Genomic DNA, 26,544 nt, shown 5'->3' on the forward strand with positions numbered 1-26,544 from the left:
TGCCGCCGCTCACCTTGTCAGCAATCGGCGTACGAGGTTACTTCCAGAAAATGTGGAGAAGATGATGTTCATTAAAATGAATTATAATCAATTCCTCCGTGGAGACATTGACCAGCAGCAATTGCCTCCACAAAGTACACAGGGAGCTGAGATGGTGGATTCCAGTGGGGACGAATTGATAATCTGTGAGGAGCGGGATGTACACGGTGATATATCGGAGGATGATGATGAGGTGGACATCTTGCCTCTGTAGAGCCAGTTTGTGCAAGGAGAGATTAATTGCTTCTTTTTCGGTGGGGGTCCAAACCAACCCGTCATTTCAGTCACAGTCGTGTGGCAGACCCTGTCACTGAAATGATAGGTTGGTTAAAGTGTGCATGTCCTGTTTATACAACATAAGGGTGGGTGGGAGGGCCCAAGGACAATTCCATCTTGCACCTCTTTTTTCTTTCATTTTTATTTGCGTCATGTGCTGTTTGGGGAGTGTTTTTTGGAAGGGCCATCCTGCGTGACACTGCAGTGCCACTCCTAGATGGGCCAGGTGTTTGTGTCGGCCACTAGGGTCGCTTAGCTTACTCACACAGCTACCTCATTGCGCCTCTTTTTTTCTTCTTTGCGTCATGTGCTGTTTGGGGAGTGTTTTTTGGAAGGGCCATCCTGCGTGACACTGCAGTGCCACTCCTAGATGGGCCAGGTGTTTGTGTCGGACACTAGGGTCGCTTAGCTTACTCACACAGCTACCTCATTGCGCCTCTTTTTTTCTTCTTTGCGTCATGTGCTGTTTGGGGAGTGTTTTTTGGAAGGGCCATCCTGCGTGACACTGCAGTGCCACTCCTAGATGTGCCAGGTGTTTGTGTCGGCCACTAAGGTCGCTTAGCTTACTCACACAGCTACCTCATTGCGCCTCTTTTTTTCTTCTTTGCATCATGTGCTGTTTGGGGAGTGTTTTTTGGAAGGGCCATCCTGCGTGACACTGCAGTGCCACTCCTAGATGGGCCAGGTGTTTGTGTCGGCCACTAGGGTCGCTTAGCTTACTCACACAGCTACCTCATTGCGCCTCTTTTTTTCTTCTTTGCGTCATGTGCTGTTTGGGGAGTGTTTTTTGGAAGGGCCATCCTGCGTGACACTGCAGTGCCACTCCTAGATGGGCCAGGTGTTTGTGTCGGCCACTAGGGTCGCTTAGCTTACTCACACAGCTACCTCATTGCGCCTCTTTTTTTCTTCTTTGCGTCATGTGCTATTTGGGGAGTGTTTTTTGGAAGGGCCATCCTGCGTGACACTGCAGTGCCACTCCTAGATGGGCCAGGTGTTTGTGTCGGCCACTAGGGTTGCTTAGCTTACTCACACAGCTACCTCATTGCGCCTCTTTTTTTCTTCTTTGCGTCATGTGCTGTTTGGGGAGTGTTTTTTGGAAGGGCCATCCTGCGTGACACTGCAGTGCCACTCCTAGATGGGCCAGGTGTTTGTGTCGGCCACTAGGGTCGCTTAGCTTACTCACACAGCTACCTCATTGCGCCTCTTTTTTTCTTCTTTGCGTCATGTGCTGTTTGGGGAGTGTTTTTTGGAAGGGCCATCCTGCGTGACACTGCAGTGCCACTCCTAGATGGGCCAGGTGTTTGTGTCGGCCACTAGGGTCGCTTAGCTTAGTCATCCAGCGACCTCGGTGCAAATTTTAGGACTAAAAATAATATTGTGAGGTGTGAGGTATTCAGAATAGACTGAAAATGAGTGGAAATTATGGTTTTTGAGGTTAATAATACTTTGGGATCAAAATGACCCCCAAATTCTATGATTTAAGCTGTTTTTTAGTGTTTTTTGAAAAAAACACCCGAATCCAAAACACACCCGAATCCGACAAAAAAAATTCGGTGAGGTTTTGCCAAAACGCGGTCGAACCCAAAACACGGCCGCGGAACCGAACACAAAACCAAAACACAAAACCCGAAAAATTTCAAGTGCACATCTCTATACAGAATTCATTTTAATTTGCATGTAGTTATTATCCTTTATATAAACAAAGAGGGTTATCCAATTACTGTTGGTAATTGCATCGCCGGGGCTATCCAATTAGCCCCAATAAGCCATTGTGAGCTGTGGCTTATCGGGCATTTTGTTTCACCTTCGACAGGCAGGTGAAACAAGTCCCCGAAAGCAGCTCCGTTTTCTGGGCTGCGTCCGTGAAAACACACCTGTTTCACTGAACTTGTGTGTTTTTGTGAGAAAAAAAAAAAATGTTGGTGAAACATTAGCACCTGATGTTATATCGTGCCTAATTGGGTACCCCCCAAACAAATATCAAACCCATACTACTTAGAGCTTTACTAGTGTCATCGCAGGGACGTGCAGTCAGGGGAGGCAGGGGAGGCAGTGCCTACCCTGTCATTAAGGATTAATAAAATACAAAGAAGATACTTATGACACATATTCTGTGTCATAAGTATCTTCTTATATTAATCTAATAATTTCCAGTATTTAAAAAGTCATTTCTGCGGCACAGAGAGCAGTGCCTCACGCTGCCCATTGTAAACGGCAGGAAGCAGGGGGCGGGGCCAAGCAGAGGGCTGTGTAAAGCCCATTAAAAAACCTACTGTAAGTGGCACCCATACAAGTGCCTCAGTGCAGCAGGGATGTGCTTTCAGCCCATATGAAAGCACGCCCCTGTCACTGCTGACAATGTGATTGGGCACTGGGCAGTGGGCGGCAGATTCAGCACTGACAGTGACCTGCATTCAGCGGTCACTGTCAGTGCTGCTGCTGTACAGGGAGGGAGAGAGCTAGTGCCAGGCCAACCAGTGTCAGTGCATGTAAGAGTTTAGTTACACACTCACACACTGACACTGTCACACTCACTACCAGTGTATTGTTGTTCAGGTCTTTCCGTAGCTTAATAGCGCCACAACTGCAGCGCTACTAAGTTATGGAAGCCCTGAAGAACAATATTATATCAATGTCCTTCCTCCCCCTTCCCCACCCCAGTTCCAAACATGAGTTTGTTTTTTTAATTTTATTTTAATTAATAAAATTCACTATATGTGCCTGCTCATCACGTTTGATGAGCAGGCACTTTCCGGTGTGGAACCCAGCATCAGGGGCGGTGGGCGGTAGTGGGCAGCTGTAGCGGGCAGCGGCGGCGGGACTTATGCAGCAGAGGTGGCGGGTATTTAGCGGCGGAGACGGCGGGTATTTAGCGGCGGAGGCGGCGGGTCTTTAGCGGCGGCGGGCAGCGGGACTTATGCAGTGGCGGGCAGCGGGACTTATGCAGCAGAGGCGGCGGGTATTTAGCAGCGGAGGCGGCGGTTCTTTAGCGGCGGCGGACAGCGGGTATCTGCGGACGGACTCAGCGGACATTGGCTGCAGGTCTGGATCATGGATCCAGTCCCTGCAGCCATTAAGGCACCACAGTGAAGGCATTTCCAATTTCAAAAATGGCGTTGCGCTGCAGAGCCATTTTTGAAATCCATGAAGCCTGCACGAGCTGCGACAGTCAGTTCGTCGGCCGGGTAGGAGCAGGGAAGAGCTCCAGAAGAAAGAAGAGAAGTGAAGTCCTAGTTGGCGGTGGCCATGCAAAAGAGCTTAAAGGCTGCCGCCCACTAGGTGACTAGAAGACATCAGAAGCCCTGGGGAGGGCAGCAGCCATGAAAAGAGCTTACAGGCTGCTGCCACCCAGGCGAAGACGACGGAAGCCCTGGTGGGTTGGCGGCCACGCAAAAGAGCTATACAGCCGCCGACCCACCAGGCGAAGACGGCGGAAGCCCTGGTGGGTTGGCGGCCGCGCAAAAGAGCTATACGGCCGCCAACCCACCAGGCGAAAATGGCGGAAACCCTGGTGGGCGCAGGCCCACCAGGCAAAGACGGCGGAAGCCCTAGTGGGTTGGCGGGGCGCGCAAAAGAGCTATACGGCCGCCGACCCACCAGGCGAAGATGGCGGAAGCCCTGGTGGGTTGGCGGCCGCGCAAAAGAACTATACGGCCGCTGACCCACCAGGCGAAGACGGTGGAAGCCCTGGTGGGCGCAGGCCCACCAGACGAAGATGGCGGAAGCCCTGGTGGGTTGTTGGCCGCGCAAAAGAGCTATACGGCCGCCGACCCACCAGGCGAAGACAGCGGAAGCCCTGGTGAGTGCAGGCCCACCAGGCGAAGACGGCGGAAGCCCTAGTGGGTTGGCGGCTGCGCAAAAGAGCTATATGGCCGCCGACCTGCCAGGCGAAGACGGCGGAAGTCATGGTGGGCGCAGGCCCACCAGGCGAAGACGGCGGAAGCCCTGGTGGGTTGGCGGCCGCGCAATAGAGCTATACGGCCGCCGACCTGCCAGGCGAAGATGGCAGAAGCCCTGGTGGGTGCAGGCCCACCAGGCGAAGACGGCGGAAGCCCTGGTGGGTTGGTGGCCGTGCAAAAGAGCTATACGGCCGCCGACCCCAGGGGAAGATCTTGTCTAATAAAACTTTTTTTTGAGACAGTGTGGTGTTTTATTTTAATATTTTCTTTACAGGTGGACTACAGGTGCCAGCGGGCCCTTTATGTCTGGGCATGCTGGCACTTGTGGTTTTCCAAGTACCAGCATGCTGGGGCAGGCTTGCTGGGACCTGTAGGCCACCTGTAAAGAACAATATTAACATACAATGAACCCCGCACCCACCGCCACTAGGGGTGCGGGGCATAGCACTGGGCTATCAGCCCAGTGCTGGTTGTTGCTCGGGAGGGGGGGCCCCATTTTTATTTTTTGGGGTCCCCACTTTCCGAGGAATTCCAGCCCTGGGCTGACTGGCTTGGGGGCTGATCAATGTTATGGCAGGGGGACCCCACACTGAGTGTCTCCCCTGCTATGGCATTGTCTCCCCTGGCTGGTTCTGCCGGGTGCTGGCTTTAGTGATGTGTGGGGGACTACATTTTTTTTTTCAGGGGGGGGGGGGGGGGGCTGTAAGCTGCCAGTGCCTCCCCAGCTGCTGACCTCACCGCACGTCACTGTGTCATCGTGCTAATATAACCAACTTGACTGACCAAATTTAAGTTAAAATACTGTTTGTACTGTGGGAGTCGTTCAGCCTGATCGCTCGCTAGCATTTTTTGCAGTGCTGCGATCATGTCAGAACTGCGCATGCACCACAATGTGCAGGCGCGTCGCACAGGTACATAGCGGACCATTGCTGTGTGATGGGTTTTACAAAGAATCCATTCGCACAGCCGATCGCAAGGAGATTGACAGGAAGAAGGTGTTTGTGGGTGGCAACTGACCGTTTACAGGGAGTGGTTGGAAAAACACAGGCGTGTCCAAGAGTTTGAAAAAAAGGCATTTGGTTTCCCCCAGCACCCTGAATGATAATAGTAACCAGATATAAATCCCACATAATAATAGAATTCAGGGATCTTCGTTACACAAACATGAAATGTAATTAAAATAGAGAAAGGCTTCCTAAATACTAATTTATTAACACTATAGTTTTTTCACTGGTATGCTACGCTGGGCTTTCTGGCTTATGCTGGTGTTTTGGGGTGCCACACCCTGCACTTAGATATAGTGCTAGGGACCCCAAATATACAGAGACGCCTTGATGCGTCTTTGGGGCTTAACCACACATTTGCGCAAATATGTGTAACGAAGATCTCTGAATTCTATTATTATGTGGGATTTATATCTGGTTACTGTTATCATTCAGGGTGCTGGGGGAAACCAAATGCCTTTTTTTCTTGCTCAGAAATACCCCTCCCTTTCAAGCACCTGAATGATATCACTAAGCTAATTGAGCAACTACCAATATATGTGTCCAAGAGTTTGCAGGGCGGGTGTCTGACGTCAATTCCTGCCTCGGACAGGCTGAAGTGATCACAGCGGCTAAGTTCTGGGCAACTCAGAAACTGCACAAAGTTTTTTTTGTACCACACTTGCACAGCTAAAATACACTCCCAGCTGGGCGGCAACTATTCGAACGCGGAACTGCAAAAACCAGCTAGCGAGCAATCCGGTCTGAATGACCCCCTGTGTGTTTATATGTGCTTGTGTATGTTGTGCTGTGTGATGCTTTTAAGTACACAGTAAACAAGTCTGTTGACATGTACTTTGAGGGGAGGATACCAAAGTGGAGGCGGAGCTTGTGGGACATTTAGGGTCCTTTCTGCTCGCTTTATTGTGTGCTGTGTGATCGTTGTTGCCATGGTGGCGCATGACATTGTGTAGGGTCTGAAGTCTCAAACCAGGAACAAGGGTTAATTGTGACTAGTTGCCATAGTGGTTTGCTTATTTAAGTTTCACAAACAGGTCAAGTACTGTAGGTTCAGATTATGGGACAAATTAACAGATACGAGGGGTGTGAAATATATATCAGAATGTGCAGTGCAAAGGTAGAGAGGATACAATATGACTAAAGTTCTTATTAAACGTCAAGGCACAGAATCTTATATAAACAGAATCTTAAGCAGCACTGCACAGAGTGTCAGCATGTTCACTTCCTTCACAAACTCGTTATGGAGCTCAACAGAGGCCAGTGGAGAGCCATGATCTTCTACGACTACAAGAGTGGTCTGCGACAGTAGGGGAATTTTGACTGACTACAAGCTGCTTTTTGGGGAGGAAGCACCTCCCTGAACCACTGTGTTGAGTGGTTTGCGGAATTTCATTGCAGGAGACAGTCTCTGGAAGTCAAGAAGAACTGTGGCCGACCAGTGACCGCCATCACCGAGGACAATGTTCCTGCCGTGCGGGTCATAGTTGAGGTGGACACCAGGGTGACTGTGGCCCAGTTAGAGAAGGAGATGGGCGACTCATCGGGATACATCTGCTTGATACTCCATGAAAATCATGGCCTGAGCAAGGTTTCTGTATGATGGGTGTCCCACCTGCTGGCTTAAGAGCAGAAGGAGGCACGGGTGACTTGGTGCCGCAACATGCTGGCCAGGTTTGATGGCAGTCGCTCAAACTCTGAAATCATCAGTGGTGATGCATCCTGGATCTACAGTTTCGACCCCCAGCCCAAATAACAGTCAACCCAGCGGACCCTAGTTGGAGGTGTGCCACCACAGAAGTTCAGGTGTGAGCACAGAGTGGCCAAGCAGATGGTTGCTGCTTTTGTGCCAACACTGGTCATGTAGCTACCTTACAACTCATGCAGCAATGCACCGTCACTGAGTACTGATACGCCAATCAATGCCTGCCACAAGTGCTGTAAGCCATTTCAAGGGGCTGTCCAAGAACTCGCACTCGTAGTACTCTTCTCCACCTGCCCACAAATCAATGATAGTGGTGGATTTTCTGGCACATGAATGCATCCAGGAGCTCGGTTACCCACCGTACAGTCCAGACATGGCCCTCTGCGACTTCATGTTCCCACAAATCAAGCTCAAGATGCATGGGATTCATTTTGAGTCACTGGAAGCTGCAGTATATCCCTTCATCCAGCATGTAGAAGACAGACCTACTTCGTATTGGTCCAGCTGCTTCACCAAGTGGTTTGAGCACGTGCAACTTTGTATAGACTCCTTTGGCGAATACTTTGAAAAATTTGAAATGTTCACTTTGTAATAATAATACTTTTTGTACATCCGGAAATTTATACTCCTCATACCAGTTTGATGTATAGATTAATCACTCCTTTGACTATCGTTAGTCTTACATTTCTTATGAGTAACTTACTTTCTTTCCAATCTGTATTTTTCTTTGGTGTGTAATTTGAAAGAGACCTGTATTTGTTGGGTACTGCTACTGCTGGCGGAACCACATAACCCTCCCCTAAAAAAAGTTCCCAGTCCTTTGCTGTTTTGGTTTACCCCGCGCCTAGAATAAAACAGGTTTTATACTAATTATTTTGAATACACTTAACATGTGGATTATTTATTTGGGTCATATGATCCACACAAGATTGTGATTTTTAAATCTCGACCTGAGTAAACACGCTGTATGTTACGGCGCATTGGCAGAGACGTGCCTCCCATTTTTTTATAAATTTAGATTTATGCTGAGCTATAACTAGAATACTTGATGGGGCCAAATCTAGTTCAAATCTATTAAATATAACTATAAGTAATCTATGACTACAGTTTCTAAAAAAGATCAGAATATACAGTGGCTTTTAAATCTGATACATCAATTGATTTTAAGAATTGTTTAACAGTTTTATAAGCTTCAATGTATTATATTGTACACAGTCATGTGTAGATTATTGTTTTTGTTAACTATTTTTATTGAATTCAATAGTAAATGTAACTGAAAAGTCAAGTAATCATTCTGTCTCTGGAAGACATAACAAATAGTACATCTGTTGCCAAAATACAGCAAAAAACATAGGGGGTAATTCAGATCTAATCGCAGCAGCAAATTTGTTAATTAATGGGCAAAACCATGTGCACTGCAGGGGGGGGGGGGGCAGATATAACATGTGCAGAGAGAGTTAGATTTGGGTGGGGTGTGTTCAAACTGACATCTAAATTGCAGTGTAAAAATAAAGCAGCCAGTATTTACCCTGCACAGAAACAAAATAATCCACCCAAATCTAACTCTGTCTGCACATGTTATATCTGCACCCCCCTGCAGTGCACATGGTTTTGCCCAACTGCTAACAAATTTGCTGCTGCGATCAACTCTGAATCCCCAAAACAACACCGACCCCCCCCCCCAACACCCCTCCCACCCCCCCTCTCCCGTGTGCAGTGCAGGGGGGGCAGATATAACATTTGCAGAGAGAGTTAGATTTGGGTGGGTTATATTGTTTCTGTGCATGATAAATACTGGTTGTTTTCTTTTTAAACTGCAATTTAGATTTCAGTTTGAACACACCACACCCAAATCTAACTCTCTCTGCACATGTTATATCTCCCCCCCCCCCCCCTCCCTGCAGTGCACATGGTTTTGCCCATTAGCTAACAAATTTGCTGCTGCAATCAGATCTAAATTAGGCCCATAAACGAAAGTGTACATGAAGAAACATCCACATCAATAACACTGTTGTCTAAAGAGCGACCTTCGGTCTAATACAACAATAAAAAAAATCTGAATCATAGTAATGAGCGACTCCTGTCATTCCTTGGAGAAAAAAAAAATTGTGTTCTGAGTAATATGTGTGAATTCTCTTTATAAGAGGGAAGGAAAGGTGGGGCAGGGGATTCTGCATGAATATAGAGATTGATACATAAACATGCTTTTTAATTGCCATATCCTCAGGAAACACTGGAATTTGTTGTTGATTACAACTAAGTGATGTTTCTCAATAAGGGCCAAGTGATATATTCAAACACTTTCGTAATATGGGTGGAAGTTTCAGGTATCCGTTTGGATGTTCGACCATGTTATGGTCGACAGTCATTAGGTCGACCACTATTGGCATGGTCGACATGGACACATGGTCGACACGTGAAAATGGTCAACACATGGAAGGCCGACACATGAAAATGTCGGCATGAGTTTTTCACATTTTTTTTCTTTTGGGGAACTTTTCCATAACTTACGATCCATGTAAGCATGGCGAGCGAAGCGAGGGGACACGGTGCACTAATTGGGGTTCCCCGTCACTTTACGCAGAAGACGACACCCAAAAAGTAAAAAAAACTCATGTCGACCCTTTCATGTGTCGACCTTTCATGTGTCGACCATTTTCATGCGTCGACCATTTGTCCCTGTTGACCATGCCAATGTCGACCAATAGTGATCGACCTAATGACTGTCGACCATAACATGGTTGACCATTAATACCGGAACCGACGTTTCAATAGGTAAATAAGCATATGGAATTTACGGACTACCTTTCAATGGGAAATAACGCTGTACATCTGTCGTAGTAAAGTATATTAAGCAATTTCAACATTTCTAATGTTGGGGTCATTTTGGATATCCACTTATGCCAAATAAGTTTCCTAGCCAGAGTGGCTAGCGCTGTTAGAAAGGGTAGCATACTATTATGTGTTGAGTTTTTAATATTATGATTTGAATAAATAAGATTTTACTTACCGGTAAATCTATTTCTCGTAGTCCGTAGTGGATGCTGGGGACTCCGTAAGGACCATGGGGAATAGACGGGCTCCGCAGGAGACAGGGCACTTTAAGAAAGAATTAGGAATACTGGTGTGCACTGGCTCCTCCCTCTATGTCCCTCCTCCAGACCTCAGTTAAGGAAACTGTGCCCGGAAGAGCTGACAGTACAAGGAAAGGATTTTGGAATCCAGGGTAAGACTCATACCAGCCACACCAATCACACCGTATAACTCGTGATAAACATACCCAGTTAACAGTATGAACAACAACAGAGCATCAGACCAACGTGATGCAACCATAACATAACCCTTATGTAAGCAATAACTATATACAAGTATTGCAGAAGAAGTCCGCACTTGGAACGGGCGCCCAGCATCCACTACGGACTACGAGAAATAGATTTACCGGTAAGTAAAATCTTATTTTCTCTAACGTCCTAGTGGATGCTGGGGACTCCGTAAGGACCATGGGGATTATACCAAAGCTCCCAAACGGGCGGGAGAGTGCGGATGACTCTGCAGCACCGAATGAGCAAACACAAGGTCATCCTCAGCCAGGGTATCAAACTAGTAGAATTTTGCAAAAGTGTTTAAACCCGACCAAGTAGCTGCTCGGCAAAGCTGTAATGCCGAGACCCCTCGGGCAGCCGCCCAAGAAGAGCCCACCTTCCTTGTGGAATGGGCTTTTACTGATTTTGGAGGCGGCAATCCAGCCGCAGAATGAGCCTGCTGAATCGTGTTACAGATCCAGCGAGCAATAGTCTGCTTTGAAGCAGGAGCACCCAGCTTGTTTGATGCATACAGGATAAACAGCGAGTCAGTTTTCCTGACTCCAGCCGTTCTGGCTACATAAATCTTCAAAGCCCTGACTACATCTAGTAACTTGGAATCCTCCAAGTCACAAGTAGCCGCAGGCACCACAATAGGTTGGTTCAAATGAAAAGATGACACCACCTTCGGCAGGAATTGTGGACGAGTCCGTAATTCTGCCCTGTCCATTATGGAAAACCAGATAGGGGCTTTTACATGACAAAGCCGCCAATTCTGACACACGCCTAGCCGAAGCTAAGGCCAATAGCATGACCACTTTCCACGTGAGATATTTTAACTCCACAGTCTTAAGTGGCTCAAACCAGTGAGATTTCAGGAAACTCAACACCACATTAAGATCCCAAGGTGCCACTGGTGGCACAAAAGGGGGTTGAATATGCAGCACTCCCTTTACAAACGTCTGAACTTCAAGAAGAGAAGCCAGTTCCTTTTGAAAGAAAATGGATAGGGCAGAAATCTGGACCTTAATGGACCCTAATTTTAAGCCCATAGTCACACCCGACTGTAGGAAGTGAAGGAAACGGCCCAGCTGGAATTCCTCTGTAGGGGCCTTCCTGGCCTCACACCAAGCAACATATTTTCGCCATATACGGTGATAATGTTTTGCTGTCACGTCCTTCCTAGCCTTTATCAGCGTAGGAATAACCTCATCCGGAATTCCTTTCTCCGCTAGGATCCGGCGTTCAACCGCCATGCCGTCAAACGCAGCCGCGGTAAGTCTTGGAACAGACAGGGCCCCTGTTGCAACAGATCCTGTCTGAGAGGCAGAGGCAATGGGTCCTCTGTGAGCATTTCTTGCAGTTCCGGATACCAAGTCCTTCTTGGCCAATCCGGAACAATGAGTATTGTTCTCACTCCTCTTTTTCTTATGATTCTCAGCACCTTGGGAATGAGAGGAAGAGGAGGAAACACATAAACCGACTGGAACACCCACGGTGTCACTAGTGCGTCCACAGCTATCGCCTGAGGGTCTCTTGACCTGGCGCAATACCTTTGTAGCTTTTTGTTGAGACGGGATGCCATCATGTCCACCTGTGGCAGTTCCCATCGATTTGTAATCTGTGTGAAGACTTCTTGATGAAGTCCCCACTCTCCCGGGTGGAGGTCGTGCCTGCTGAGGAAGTCTGCTTCCCAGTTATCCACTCCCGGAATGAACACTGCTGACAGTGCTTGCACGTGATTCTCCGCCCAGCGAAGAATTCTGGTGGCTTCTGCCATCGCCACCCTGCTTCTTGTGCCGCCCTGGCGGTTTACATGAGCCACTGCGGTGATGTTGTCTGACTGAATCAGCACCGGTTGGTCGCGAAGCAGAGGCTCCGCTTGACTCAGGGCGTTGTATATGGCCCTTAGTTCCAGGATATTGATGTGCAGACAAGTCTCCTGACTTGACCACAGCCCCTGGAAATTTCTTCCCTGAGTGACTGCCCCCCACCCTCGGAGGCTTGCATCCGTGGTCACTAGGACCCAGCCCTGTATGCCGAACCTGCGGCCCTCGAGAAGGTGAGCACTCTGCAGCCACCACAGAAGAGACACCCTGGCCCTGGGGGATAGGGTGATCAGCCGATGCATCTGAAGATGCGATCCGGACCACTTGTCCAACAGATCCCACTGAAAGGTCCTCGCATGGAACCTGCCGATGGGAATGGCTTCGTATGATGCCACCATCTTTCCCAGGACTCGTGTGCATTGATGCACCGACACCTGTTTTGGTTTTAAGAGGTCTCTGACCAGAGTCACGAGCTCCTGGGCCTTCTCCGCCGGGAGAAACACCTTCTTCTGGTCTGTGTCCAGAATCATGCCCAGGAAGGGCAGACGCGTCGTAGGAATCAGCTGCGACTTTGGAAAATTCAGAATCCAGCCGTGCTGTTGCAACACCTCCCGAGAGTGTGCTACGCTGATCAGCAACTGCTCTCTGGACCTCGCCTTTATGAGGAGATCGTCCAAGTATGGGATAATTGTAACTCCTTGCTTTCGCAGAAGCACCATCATTTCTGCCATTACCTTGGTAAATATTCTCGGTGCCGTGGACAGATCAAACGGCAACGTCTGGAATTGGTAATGACAGTACTGTACCACAAATCTGAGGTACTCCTGAGAGGTGGATAAATGGGGACATGCAGGTAAGCATCCTTTATGTCCAGAGACACCATAAAATCCCCCTCTTCCAGGCTTGCAATGACCGCCCTGAGCGATTCCATCTTGAACTTGAACCTTTTCAGGTAAATGTTCAGGGATTTTAAATTCAATATGGGTCTGACCGAACCGTCCGGTTTCGGTACCACAAACATTGTGGAATAGTAACCCCTTCCCTGTTGAGGGAGGGGAACCTTTACCACCACCTGCTGGAGATATAATTTGTGAATTGCCGCTAACACTACCTCCCTCTCTATGGGGGAAGCTGGCAGGGCCGATTTGAGGTAACGGTGAGGGGGCATCACTTCGAATTCCAGCTTGTATCCCTGAGACACAATCTGTATAGCCCAGGGATCCACCCGTGAGCGAACCCACTGGTGGCTGAAATTTCGGAGACGCGCCCCCACCGCTCCTGGCTCCACCTGTGGAGCCCCAGCGTCATGCGGTGGATTTAGTGGAAGCCGGGGAGGACTTCTGTTCCTGGGAACTAGCTGTATTGTGCAGCTTCTTTCCTCTACCCCTGCCTCTGGCAAGAAAAGACGCACCTCGGACTTCCTTGCCTCTTTGTGATCGAAAGGACTGCATTTGGTAATACAGTGCTTTCTTAGGTTGTGAGGGAATATATGGCAAAAAATTTGACTTCCCAGCCGTAGCTGTGGAAACTAGGTCTGAGAGACCGTCCCCAAACAATTCCTCACCCTTATAAGGTAAAACATCCATGTGCTTTTTTGAGTCGGCATCACCTGTCCATTGCCGAGTCCACAGGACCCTTCTGGCAGAAATTGACATTGCATTTATTCTAGAGCCCAGTAGGCAAATGTCTCTCTGGGCATCCCTCATATATAGGACAGCGTCTTTTATATGCCCCAGGGTCAGTAATATAGTATCCTTGTCCAAGGTATCAAGTTCCTCAGACAGAGTATCTGTCCATGCTGCTACAGCACTACACATCCAGGCCCAGGGGCGGATTGGGAACAAAAAGCGGCCCTGGAAAAGTTTGTACTAGTGGCCCCACATGGGCAGCACCAGAGGTGTAAGGTCTAGCCATGGGCCATGGCAGCAGCACCCTCCCCCCAAAACTTTCCAGATAGTGGGCATGTCCACCATCAAGGGGGAAGTTAAAAAGAAATAAAATTAAATATTATGAGCACATTATATGATACACCTTCAGAATTTAGGAAACTATATCATTCTTTAGAAAGATATATTTTCTTGCTTATTACACCAACTGTATCCCAATCACTATTCACTCAATCTTATATGTCAGCCAAGCAGGCAGACAGAGCATACACTAGATCATCTGCAATCACAGGCTAAGTGGCAAAGTAATTTTCATATATGCAAATTATTTAGCATCTTATTCATTATGTCTATAAAAAGGACCACATGTCCTCAAACAAAACAGGCCCCATGGGTGAGCCGGCCCACCGGGGATCTTCCCTGTGAGCCCTATGGCCAATCCGCCTGAGCCGGCCCACCGGGGATCTTCCCTGTGAGCCCTATGGCCAATCCGCCTCTGTCCAGGCCGACGCAATTGCCGGCCTTAGTAGGGTACCTGAATGTGTATAAACGGACTTCAGGATACCTTCCTGCTTTCTATCCGCAGGATCTTTTAGGGTGGCCGTATCCTGTGACGGCAGGGCTACCTTCTTAGATAAGCGTGTCAAAGCTTTGTCTACCCCAGGGGATGACTCCCAGCATAACCTGTCCGTTGGCGGGAAAGGATACGCCATAAGTAACCGTTTGGAAATCTGCATTTTCCTATCAGGAGAATCCAAAGCTTTTTCACATAACTCATTTAACTCATGTAAAGGGGGAAAAGTCACCTCTTGCCTTTTTTCCCCAAACATATAAACCCTCTTGTCAGGGACAGGGTTTTCCTCTGAGATGTGCAATACATCCTTCATTGCTATAATCATGTAGCGGATGGCTTTAGCCATTTTAGGCTGCAACTTTGCATCATCGCCATCGACACTGGAGTCAGAATCCGTGTCGATATCTGTGTCAACAATTTGGGATAGTGGGCGCTTCTGAGACCCTGACGGCCTCTGCGCTGTAGGATCAGGCATGGGTTGAGACCCTGACTGTCCCAAGGCTTCAGCTTTATCCAACCTTTTATGCAAGGAGTTTACATTATCATTTAACACCTTCCACATATCCATCCAACCAGGTGTCGGCGCCGTCGGCGGAGACACCACATTCATCTGCACCTGCTCTGCTTCCACATAGCCTTCTTCATCAAACATGTCGACACAAGCGTACCGACACACCACACACACAGGGGATGCTCTATTTGAGGACAGAACCCCCACAAGGCCCTTTGGAGAGACAGAGAGAGAGAATATGCCAGCACACACCCCAGCGCTATATGACCCAGGAATTACACAGTAACTTAGTGTTTACCCAGTAGCTGCTGTATACACTGATTTTGCGCTAAATTTATGTGCCGCCCCCCCCCCCCCTCTCTCTTTTTACCCTCTTTCTACCGTGATTCTGCAGGGGAGAGCCTGGGGAGCTTCCTCTCAGCGGAGCTGTGGAGAGAAAATGGCGCTGGTGAGTGCTGAGGAAGAAGCCCCGCCCCCTCAGCGGCGGGCTTCTGTCCCGCGATTTTGTGTAAAGTAATGGCGGGGGCTCATGCATATATACAGTGCCCCACTGTATATATGCTCTTTTATGCCAAGAGGTACTTAATTGCTGCCCAGGGCGCCCCCCCCTGCGCCCTGCACCCTATAGTGACCGGAGTGTGCAGGTTTATGTGGGAGCAATGGCGCACAGCTGCAGTGCTGTGCGCTACCTCATATGAAGACTGGAGTCTTCTGCCGCCGCTTTCGAAGTCTTCTTGCTTCTCACGCCGGCTTCTGGCTTCTGGCTCTGCGAGGGGGACGGCGGCGCGGCTCTGGGATCGGACGACCAAGGGTGCGTTCCTGTGTTCGATCCCTCTTGAGCTAATGGTGTCCAGTAGCCTAAGAAGCATGACCTATCCGCAGTTAGTAGGGCTGCTTCTCTCCCCTCAGTCCCACGTAGCAGAGAGTCTGTTGCCAGCAGATCTCTCTGAAAATAAAAAATCCTAACAAAATACTTTCTTATTAGCAAGCTCAGGAGAGCTCACTAAAGTGCACCCAGCTCGTCCGGGCACAGATTCTAACTGAGGTCTGGAGGAGGGACATAGAGGGAGGAGCCAGTGCACACCAGTATTCCTAATTTTTTCTTAAAGTGCCCTGTCTCCTGCTGAGCCCGTCTATTCCCCATGGTCCTTACGGAGTCCCCAGCATCCACTAGGACGTTAGAGAAATATAACATGTTGTAAACAGCAAGAGAAGCTGACGAGCTAGATCCTCTGCTTGCCTAATGGCCATCAGGTACACTTATATAGGGTGAGGACATAGGTGGATCAGAAAGGTGTACGGATGATAGATCTACAATGTCTAGATAGACAATCAATAGGTCGACACCATTTGGTATACGTGCATTAGGTCAATGGGTTTAAAAGGTCGACATAACAATGGTTGACATACAAATGGTCACACATCTTTTACCACCAATTGCTTGCTTTACTATACACGTGGACTATGATTGGGGATAGTAATCTGACCCAAGCGTGGCAAGCATACACATTTATACTGTTGGTGCTCACATAACATGGAATATACAAGATGTGGCCTAAAAATCACTCCAAAAAATGATTGTCGACCATTAGCAACATGTCAACATTTTGACACTGTCAATCTTTTGCACCTGTGGACCTTAACCACTGTCGACCTTTTGTAAATGTCGACTATATGTTGTCGACCTTTTGACTGTCTGCCTAGGCGTTGTATATCTATTATACCACACCTGATCAGAAGCATTCAGATTGTTCCACTGCGGATTGGAACTGCCAGCTTGACTCTGCTAGGGCAGAGGGAAAGGACATAATCGTCCCTCTATGTTACACCACTAATGAGATGGGCCATGTTGGAAGGTACTAAGCTAAAGTCTTAAAATGAGGGTCAGGTAACCAAAGATGATCATCCAAACTATATGCTTTAGTTAATGCTATTGCGTGACTTTTACATTGCATAAAAATCCTCTCTTGCTGCGATTTCCTGTTTTTTATTTCATACATCTGTTAAAGCAGTTTTGTATTTGTTTGATTACCCACATGATAATTGTGTTATTACAGGTGCAATTGCTAGTCCGGATGAGGTTCGACTGGTTCCATCCCTGAAAAATCATAACGGAGCAATGTGGACCAAATATAATGCTTCATTTCCTCACTGGGAGGTGGAGCTGTCCATTAGAATTTCAGGGCATGGCCGTCAGGGGGCAGAAGGACTGGTAAGATAATATGTAACAGTTCTATGCTAATGTAACTTGCTGACTTCAGTCTTTAGAATTATTTTTTATATTTTTTTTGATAGGTTCACATAATACAGTACAATGGGATGTGAAAAACAAAAGCAAACCAAAAATGTAGTATTCCCAGAGTGTATCAGAATATGTACAAAAGTATCACAGTCCATGCCATATAATATACATTCCATAAGTCTAATGTAACATTCAAAGCATTCAGTTTGTTACCAGGGCAAAATACAGTGCTATCTGCAATATTACTGAGGTCATATGACTTCAAAAAGTGAAGGAGATAAAATAGGCTTTTAAATAATAAACAGAATAACACCACCACATACATAGAATAGAATTGAATGTAGATACACCCAGGGGCATAAAATGGGATATAGAAATGGACTACAGGAGAGGAGACTTTAAAAAGGTATCGGATGATCTAAAACCTCTAAGTTGTACCATGTGGTAAGCATTTTCATAAGCAATCCTTTACCATGGGGGCTAGAATGCGTATGTAAGGCAACCAAGTGCCAAAGAACTTCTCCGACAGACCCTTTTTGTTTGTGGATGTCTCAGTCCAATCCATCATGAAACGGAAGGTGACTCTAGAATATAGTAACACTAAATCAGGGGGGTTTGGGGTTATCCATTGTGAAAGTATAGGGGTTGCTGCCAATTTAGTTAAAGTAACCGGTTACCGTTATTGAGTTTTGGAGTGCCAGTCTGTGGTGGATACCTATTCCAACATGCCCATGCCGTAGAAACCTCAAAGTAAATTTTTCAATTGTGAGTGATGTATGCAGAAGACCGTCCAAGATAACCTGGGCCTGCAGACAATCCCACAGGCAGTGTACAATATCTGCATCAGGAGCCGTGCATTTATAACAGTTCAGATTAGCTGTGTCCCCTGTAAGGTGTTTCAATTTGGGTGTAAAATAGGCTTTATGTACAATGTTTTATTATACATTTCAGTGTAGGAGATAGAGACCAATTGTTTGTTCATCTCAGCATAGGAATCAACTATGTCTTTCATGGATGGAACAAGAAATTAATTTGCCATTTTGTTAACCCAGTTGACAAGTCTCCATATTAAGGACGGACATAAGAGTGAATGTAGTAGGTAGAAAAAGAACCTTGCGTACTCCGTCGCAGCGCAGCATCCACCCTACAATCCAAATCTTGTCTTTTAATTTTTTTTTAAACATTCCTCTTTAGCTAGTGGCTATCAAGTTTAGATGTGTACAATGGGGGTCATTCCGAGTTGTTAGCTCGTTGCCAATTTTCGCTATACTGCGATTAGTCGCTTACTGCGCATGCGTAAGGTTCGCAGAGCGCATGCGCTTAGTTATTTTACACAACAGTTAGGTATTCTACTCACGGCATAACAAAGCTTTTTCATCGCTGTGCTGATCGTAGTGTCATTGACAGGAAGTGTGTGGTTCTGGGCGGAAACTGTCCGTTTTATGGGAGTGTGCGGAAAAACGCAGGCGTTCGAGTTGCAAAATGCAGGAGTGGCTGGAGAAATGGGGGAGTGGTTGGGCAAACGCTGGGTGTGTTTGTGACGTCAAACCAGGAACGAAAAGGACTGAGCTGGTCGCAATGGCTGAGTAAGTCTGGAGCTACTCAGAAACTGCTAAGAAATTTCTATTCGCAATTCTGCTAATCTTTCGTTCGCACTTCTGCTAAACTAAGATACACTCCCAGAGGGCGGCGGCTTAGCGTGTGCAGTGCTGCTAAAAGCAGCTAGCGAGCGAACAACTCGGAATCATCCCCAATAGCTTTTCTTTGACTCTAGCCTCACAAATGTTTTCAAAAGGCACAAAGACTCTTTGGTTTGTTGTAGAGGTGGTGAACAACGTTGTCTTATCCTTTACTGCATTTTTAACTTGTGATGATTAACCAGCTCATGCAATATACCGTGTGTAGAATGTCTGTCCCACATCATTAGTCATTGGGGTATATTTACTAAAAATCGTATTTTCCCGTTTGAGGTCAAAGTTCAATCACGAATGACATCGAAAGTGTAAATATGCAACTTTTTGAATTTAGTACGACTAATTTACTAAGCTGCCGTATTCTGCATTTTCGGTTTTACCTATGTCGATGTCATTCGTTTTTTTAGGCAGTGTTTTACGTGAGTGACTTGTAAAACACTGCCGACTTTAATACAATGAATCTCGGCCGGATCTGAGAGATCCGTGCTGGGCTTCATTGTGCATCTTTATTAAAAAAAAAAAACAGTGTTAAAATAAAATAAAAAATTGCGTGGGGTCCCCCCTCCTAAGCCAAACCAGCCTCGGGCTCTTTGAGCCGATCCTGGTTGCAAAAATATGGGGGGGAAAATGATAGAGGTTCCCCCATATTTAAACAACCAGCACCGGGCTCTGCGCCTGGTCCTGGTTCCAAAAACACGGGGGACAAAAAGCGTAGGGGTCCCCCGTATTTCTGAAACCAGCACCGGGCTCCACTAGCCAGATACATAATGCCACAGCCGGGGGACACTTTTATATAGCTCCCGGCGGCCCTGGCATTACATAACCAACTAGTCACCCCTGGCCGGGGTACCCTGGAGGAGTGGGGACCCCTTCAATCAAGGGGTCCCCCCCCTCCAGCCACCCAAGGACCAGGGGTGAAGCCCGAGGCTGTCCCCCCCATCCAAGGGCTGCGGATGGGAGGCTGATAGCCGTTGTGTAAAAAAATGAATATTGTTTTTAGTAGCAGTACTACAAGTCCCAGCAAGCCTCCCCCGCAAGCTGGTACTTGGAGAACCACAAGTACCAGCATGCGGAGGAAAACCGGGCCCGCTGGTACCTGTAGTACTACTACTAAAAAAAATACCCCAATAAAAACATAAGACACACACCTTGAAAGTATAACTTTAATGCATACATACACACCTCCATATACACATATTTACCTTATGTTGTTCACACGAGGGTCGGTCCTCTTCTCCATGTAGAATCCATGGTGTACCTGTGGAAAAAATTATACTCACAAAATCCAGGGTAGAAGCCTCTTCTTCTTGTAATCCATTTGTAATCCAGGTACTTGCCAAAATAAAAAAACGGACACCCGACCTCGCACTGAAAGGGGCCCCATGTTTTCACATGGGACCCCTTTCCCCGAATGCCAGAAACCCCCTCTGACTTATGTCTAAGAGGGTTCCTTCAGCCAATCAGGGAGCGCCACGTTGTGGCACCCTCCTGATTGGCTGTGTGCTCCTGTACTGTATGACAGGCGGCACACGGCAGTGTTACAATGTAGCGCCTATGCGCTCCATTGTAACCAATGGTGGGAACTTTGTGGTCAGCGGTTGACCGAAAGTAACCTCACCGCTGACCACAAAGTTCCCACCATTGGTTACAATGGAGCGCATAGGCGCTACATTGTAACACTGCCGTGTGCCGCCTGTCATACAGTACAGGAGCACACAGCCAATCAGGAGGGTGCCACAACGTGGCGCTCCCTGATTGGCTGATGGAACCCTCTTAGACTTAAGTCAGAGGGGGTTTCTGGCATTCGGGGAAAGGGGTCCCATGTGAAAACATGGGGCCCCTTTCAGTGCGAGGTCGGGTGTCCATTTTTTTATTTTGACAAGTACCTGGATTACAAATGGATTACAAGAAGAAGAGGCTTCTACCCTGGATTTTGTGAGTATAATTTTTTCCACAGGTACACCATGGATTCTACATGGAGAAGAGGACCGACCCTCGTGTGAACATAAGGTAAGTATGTGTATATGGAGGTGTGTATGTATGCATTAAAGTTATACTTTCAAGGTGTGTGTCTTATGTTTTTATTGTGGTATTTTTTTAGTAGTAGTACTACAGGTACCAGCGGGCCCGGTTTTCCTCAGCATGCTGGTACTTGTGGTTCTCCAAGTACCAGCTTGCGGGGGAGGCTTGCTGGGACTTGTAGTACTGCTACTAAAAACAATATTCATTTTTTTTCCAAACGGCTATCAGCCTCCTATCCGCAGCCCTTGGATGGGGGGGACAGCCTCGGGCTTCACCCCTGGTCCTTGGGTGGCTGGAGGGGGGGGACCCCTTGATTGAAGGGGTCCCCACTCCTCCAGGGTACCCCGGCCAGGGGTGACTAGTTGGTTATGTAATGCCAGGGCCGCCGGGACCTATATAAAAGTGTCCCCCGGCTGTGGCATTATGTATCTGGCTAGTGGAGCCCGGTGCTGGTTTCAGAAATACGGGGGACCCCTACGCTTTTTGTCCCCCGTATTTTTGGAACCAGGACCAGGCGCAGAGCCCGGTGCTGGTTGTTTAAATATGGGGGAACCTCTATCATTTTTCCCCCCATATTTTTGCAACCAGGACCGGCTCAAAGAGCCCGAGGCTGGTTTTGCTTAGGAGGGGGGACCCCACGCAATTTTTTATCAAAAAATAAACACTTTCCCATCCCCTTCCCACTGATAAACATGCACGGATCTCATGGATCCCTGCATGCCTATCCAAACACGGGATAAAAAAGCAGGTCTGTTTTTTGTTTAGCACTTTTTCACGAATTGTATTTCTGCACGGCAGTGTTTGGCTATTGTCGGCAGTGTTTGTGATTTGCACTTTTTAGTAAATTACCGATTTCTACCAAATTGCAGGCGTATTTGACCGATGGTGTATTGATTCGTGATTTTTTCCTAGGACTTCCAAAATATTACGAATGCGCTCATCACTGCCGAGATTTTTGCTTAGTAAATTACTGACATGACACTTTGAAGAAAAAACGGCATCTCGGTCAAAATCGGGACCTTAGTAAATATACCCCATTGTCTTTAATCAATGTATGGGAGAGCCGAGGCATCCTGTAGGTAGTAATGCTTCAGCAGACTTTTACTTTTTATTCCCTGCTTACAATCATATTTACACAAAACATTATCAATCAGACCATATACAATAGGACCAGTTTCAGAGGAGGCAAACTGGGCCAACTGACCAGGGCTCTGAGTGACGGGGGCACCCAATCTGCTTTCTTCTGCAAAGACCTGAACATCTTACAGTGGTTTTTATCATGATCTTACAGCTGATTAGGTTCTTGTTGTACACAGGAATGTGAATGGCTGAGAGAGTTCAGTGCATGCAGGGAATAGGCAACAAGCTGATAGCTGTTACTCGTTGACAGGAAATGGCTCCCTTTGTAATCAGAGGGAGAAACAATACTGATGAGGGCTGATAAGTAGCATAAATTATACCAGATGTGGGTCTACGGATCTGACTTACCCGTAGATATTGCTCTCGTATAAGACTTGACAATCTACAGTATATTCCCAACCACACGTGCATACACACACCAATGTTAATTGTGTTTTTTAGAATCCAGTTAACCTACCTGTTTTTAGAGTGTGGGATGAAACCAGAGCATACGGAAGAAACCCACACATGCTGTATACTTGGAGAACATACAGTGACAGATGATAGGGTTTTTTTCACAACAGCCACCGGCTGATGCCCACGATCAGAGCCCTGCAATTTGTGGGTTAATGGGGAGGGGCAGGGGCCAATGTGATGGAATTACATTAGAGTAATGTTATTTTGTCCCCGTCCCCTCCCGATAGACCTGTAAAGCTTAAGTGGACAGGGCCTAATTACATGGTGTCCCAGTCCCTATGTACAAACTGCAGCTGCTGCATGTGCATGGCAAGAGTGTGTGTGTGTGTGTGTGTGTGTGTGTGTGTGTTTACAAACTGCAGCTGCTATATGTGCATGGCAAGTTTGTGTGTGTGTGTGTGTGTGTGTGTGTGTGTGTGTGTGTGTGTGTATGTGTTTACAAACTGCAGCTGCTATATGTGCATGGCAAGAGTGTGTGTGTGTGTGTGTGTGTGTGTGTGTGTGTGTGTGTGTGTGTGTGTGTGTGTGTGTGTGTGTAAAAAGCATGTGTGATATATTATATACAGAGGCAGAACTCTGGGAGGCAACGGAGTCATCTGCCGCCGGGCTCCTGCTCTGAAGGGGGGCTCTTCTCCCCCCATTCTGTGGCCCCATTGAAGTAAGTTAATTGATGGCTGCCGCTATCTTTTCACTATATGAAGTTACTTCTCTGACAATTACACATAACTTCATATAGTTACAATTCTCATGCTTCCTGTACTGGAGCAAATAGCTCCATCAGTAAAGTGTCTGCTGTCAGTGGGTTCTAATCCTGGGTAGGACTGCTAAGAAATGTGTGATTTAAAATAAAAGACAATGAAATGTATATATACAGTATATGAAAAAAATTCAGAACACTCCATACACAGGCACACGTACATATATGCACACGTACGTACGTACGTACGTACGTACGTACGTACGTAGGTACGTACGTACATATATATATTTATCTAAATATAAGGGGGGGTGGGGGCAACTGGTATGAACTTGCCTCCGGGCAACTGTGACGAACTTACGCCACTGATTATATACATGTGTGTTATACTCCTTTTGCAGTAAAATCTCGGGTCTAACCCAGGTTTATGAACATGGGCCCTCATTCCGAGTTGTTCGCTCGGTAAAAATCTTCGCATCGCAGCGATTTTCCGCTTAATGCGCATGCGCAATGTTCGCACTGCGACTGCGCCAAGTAAATTTGCTATGCACTTAGGAATTTTACTCACGGCTTTTTCATCGTTCTGGCGATCGTAATGTGATTGACAGGAAATGGGTGTTACTGGGCGGAAACAGGCCGTTTTATGGGCGTGTGGGAAAAAACGCTACCGTTTCCGGAAAAAACGCAGGAGTGGCTGGAGAAACGGAGGAGTGTCTGGGCGAACGCTGGGTGTGTTTGTGACGTCAAACCAGGAACGACAAGCACTGAACTGATCGCAGATGCCGAGTAAGTCTGAAGCTACTCAGAAACTGCTACGAGGTGTGTAATCGCAATATTGCGAATACATCGTTCGCAATTTTAAGATGCTAAGATTCACTCCCAGTAGGCGGCGGCTTAGCATGAGCAAATCTGCTAAAATCCGCTTGCGAGCGAACAACTCGGAATGAGGGCCATGATTCCAACCCTGGTCAGATCCCATTTACACCGGGTTATTCCTGGGTCGGCCCCAATTACACTGCAACCGCATGCAGTCTTTCAGTTCTACCAGTGCACGGAGATGACATAATCTCCAAACGCCAGTGATCCGACTGTCCTTAGGCTTGTAGCGGGACCTAGATCACCTTTTTACACTGCAGCCTTACCCAGTGCCTCCGAGAGGAGGAGGGGAGCCAGTACTAATTACCTGGGACCAGTCCCCCCGAGTATTCTTACCTTGATGTGGCAAGCATGTATCCTCTCAGTGCCACCATCTCCCCAGTGACATCTTCAGGACGATGAAACTGTACAGTGCAAGCAAAAACTCTGGCACTGTGCACATGCGCCATCTTCCCGAATATCACTGGGATGATGGTGTTATGGTACTATTTGCCAGAGCCCTGCAAATCTTCCTCTGGCTGAGGGGCATTCGGCGCCCTCCATGTACAGGGCCATAATTTTGTTTGTTTGTTTTTTGGGGGGTGGCGATAACAACATGGCCACGCCCCAATTATGCCCAGCCCCATACAGTATCTGGGCCCGGCAAACCTCTCTGTCACCCTGGCCTTACCCTGGTCCGTCCATCCACCCATGTCGCACTGACTACACCTACTATATATATCTTCATCTCAAGAGCAACACCATATTGTCTCATTAATTAGGGTATAGATGTAGAAACAAGGGAAATGTTAAACAAATAAATTAGTATATAGGGGTTGATGCAGAGTTGTGAGTATGCTTATATGCTAATACAATGCTGTACTGCGCAAAAGATCTTCAACAAATCGCTGGAGCTACAGAAAGTCCCTTCCTGCCTCAAAAGGTCTACTATCGTGCTGGTCCCGAAGAAACCCTCTATCACGAACCTGAAAGACTACAGGCCGATAGCACTGACGTCTGTGGTCATGAAAACGTTCGAGCGTCTGGTTTCGAATCACCTGAAAACTGTGACTGGCCCCCAACTGGACCCCCTACAGTTCGCCTATCGATCGAATCGGTGTGTCGAGGATGCAGTCAACCTGGGCCTGCACTATATTCTACAGCACCTAGACATTCCCGGTACCTACGCGAGGGTCCTGTTTGTTGATTTCAGCTCGGCCTTCAATACAATCGTCCCCAGAATCCTCCACCCCAAATTACTTTGCCTAGAGGTCCCAGAAGCTACCTGTTCCTGGATAGTAGACTTTCTGACAGATAGAACACAGGTGGTGAAAGCGGGGGAATTCACCTCTCAAGCGCAGTCCATTAGTACAGGGGCCCCTCAGGGCTGTGTCCTCTCACCCTTGCTCTTCTCCCTGTACACAAATGACCTGGCCAATAAAGCTAATTCTGATTCTGATTCTGAAAAAGTGTGTGCCTACTTCCGTATGCAGGTCCCGGTTGTGTGCCTCCTAATGCTTTGTAGGGCACAATAGGGGTGAGACAGTACATCAGAACGCAGACCAAGTACAGTGAGGGCTTGATTGCATAGCTGCAACATGAGGCAGGCCTGCACAGAGACACATTTACGCTGGTCACTCGTCATATCGCTTGCAGATGTTTAAAGTCTGGTTCAAATACAGGATGACAATGATCAGGGGCGTAACTAGAACTTTGTGGGCCCCACAGCAAAATCTTGAAAGGACCTCCACCCCCCCCCCCCCCAAAAAAAAAAAGAAGAAGAAAAAACCCACATTGGCCCCTACATGAACAAAAAAACTGCAGGCTCCCCCACTTTGTTTGAGGCAGACTGCAATCCAGCATTTGCTTTGAGTTATAATGGGTGTAAGTACGGCGGATGTAAACCTGCTACTGGTGCCAACCTGGATGTATCTTGAGATGTGCCCCACTCAGTATATGGGCTCCTTATCATGTGTATAACAAGAAACAGCCTGTTGATTGCAACCGTAGTCCTTATTTATGTACATTATAAGCACAAATGTTACCGCTGTGGGGTTCATTTCCCTGATATAGTATGTACTGAATTGTGGTATATGTTTCAGGCCCTGTGGTACACAAGGGAACCAGGAGGCTTGGGCCCAGTGTATGGCGCAGCAGATCGCTGGGACGGAGTGGCGATCATTTTTGATACCTTTGATCATGATTTTAAGGTAAAAACATTATTTTATATCTTCAGTCATGATTTTTTAAGAAGTTATTTTAGTGACATAGAAATATCTATATAGCTCTATCTATCTATCTATCTATCTATCTATCTATCTATCTATCTATCTATCTCTATCTAAATATATATATATATATATATATATATATATATATGTATATATATTATATAGTCTTTTTATACATAATTTGT

At 47.1% G+C, this 26,544-nt stretch overlaps 1 protein-coding gene across 1 annotated transcript in view; it reads left to right on the plus strand.

Annotated features, from left to right (window-relative positions):
* Nucleotides 1-26,544, plus strand: part of LOC134934561 (protein ERGIC-53-like) — a 177,053-nt gene that overhangs the window by 21,316 nt on the left and 129,193 nt on the right. Inside the window, exons 6-7 of the mRNA XM_063929976.1 lie at nt 17,080-17,234; nt 26,231-26,338. Coding sequence (XP_063786046.1) covers nt 17,080-17,234; nt 26,231-26,338 — 263 coding nt within the window. The remainder of the gene's footprint in view (nt 1-17,079; nt 17,235-26,230; nt 26,339-26,544) is intronic.

The sequence above is a fragment of the Pseudophryne corroboree genome, chromosome 6 (assembly GCF_028390025.1).
Source record: "Pseudophryne corroboree isolate aPseCor3 chromosome 6, aPseCor3.hap2, whole genome shotgun sequence".
Classification (NCBI taxonomy): domain Eukaryota; kingdom Metazoa; phylum Chordata; class Amphibia; order Anura; family Myobatrachidae; genus Pseudophryne; species Pseudophryne corroboree.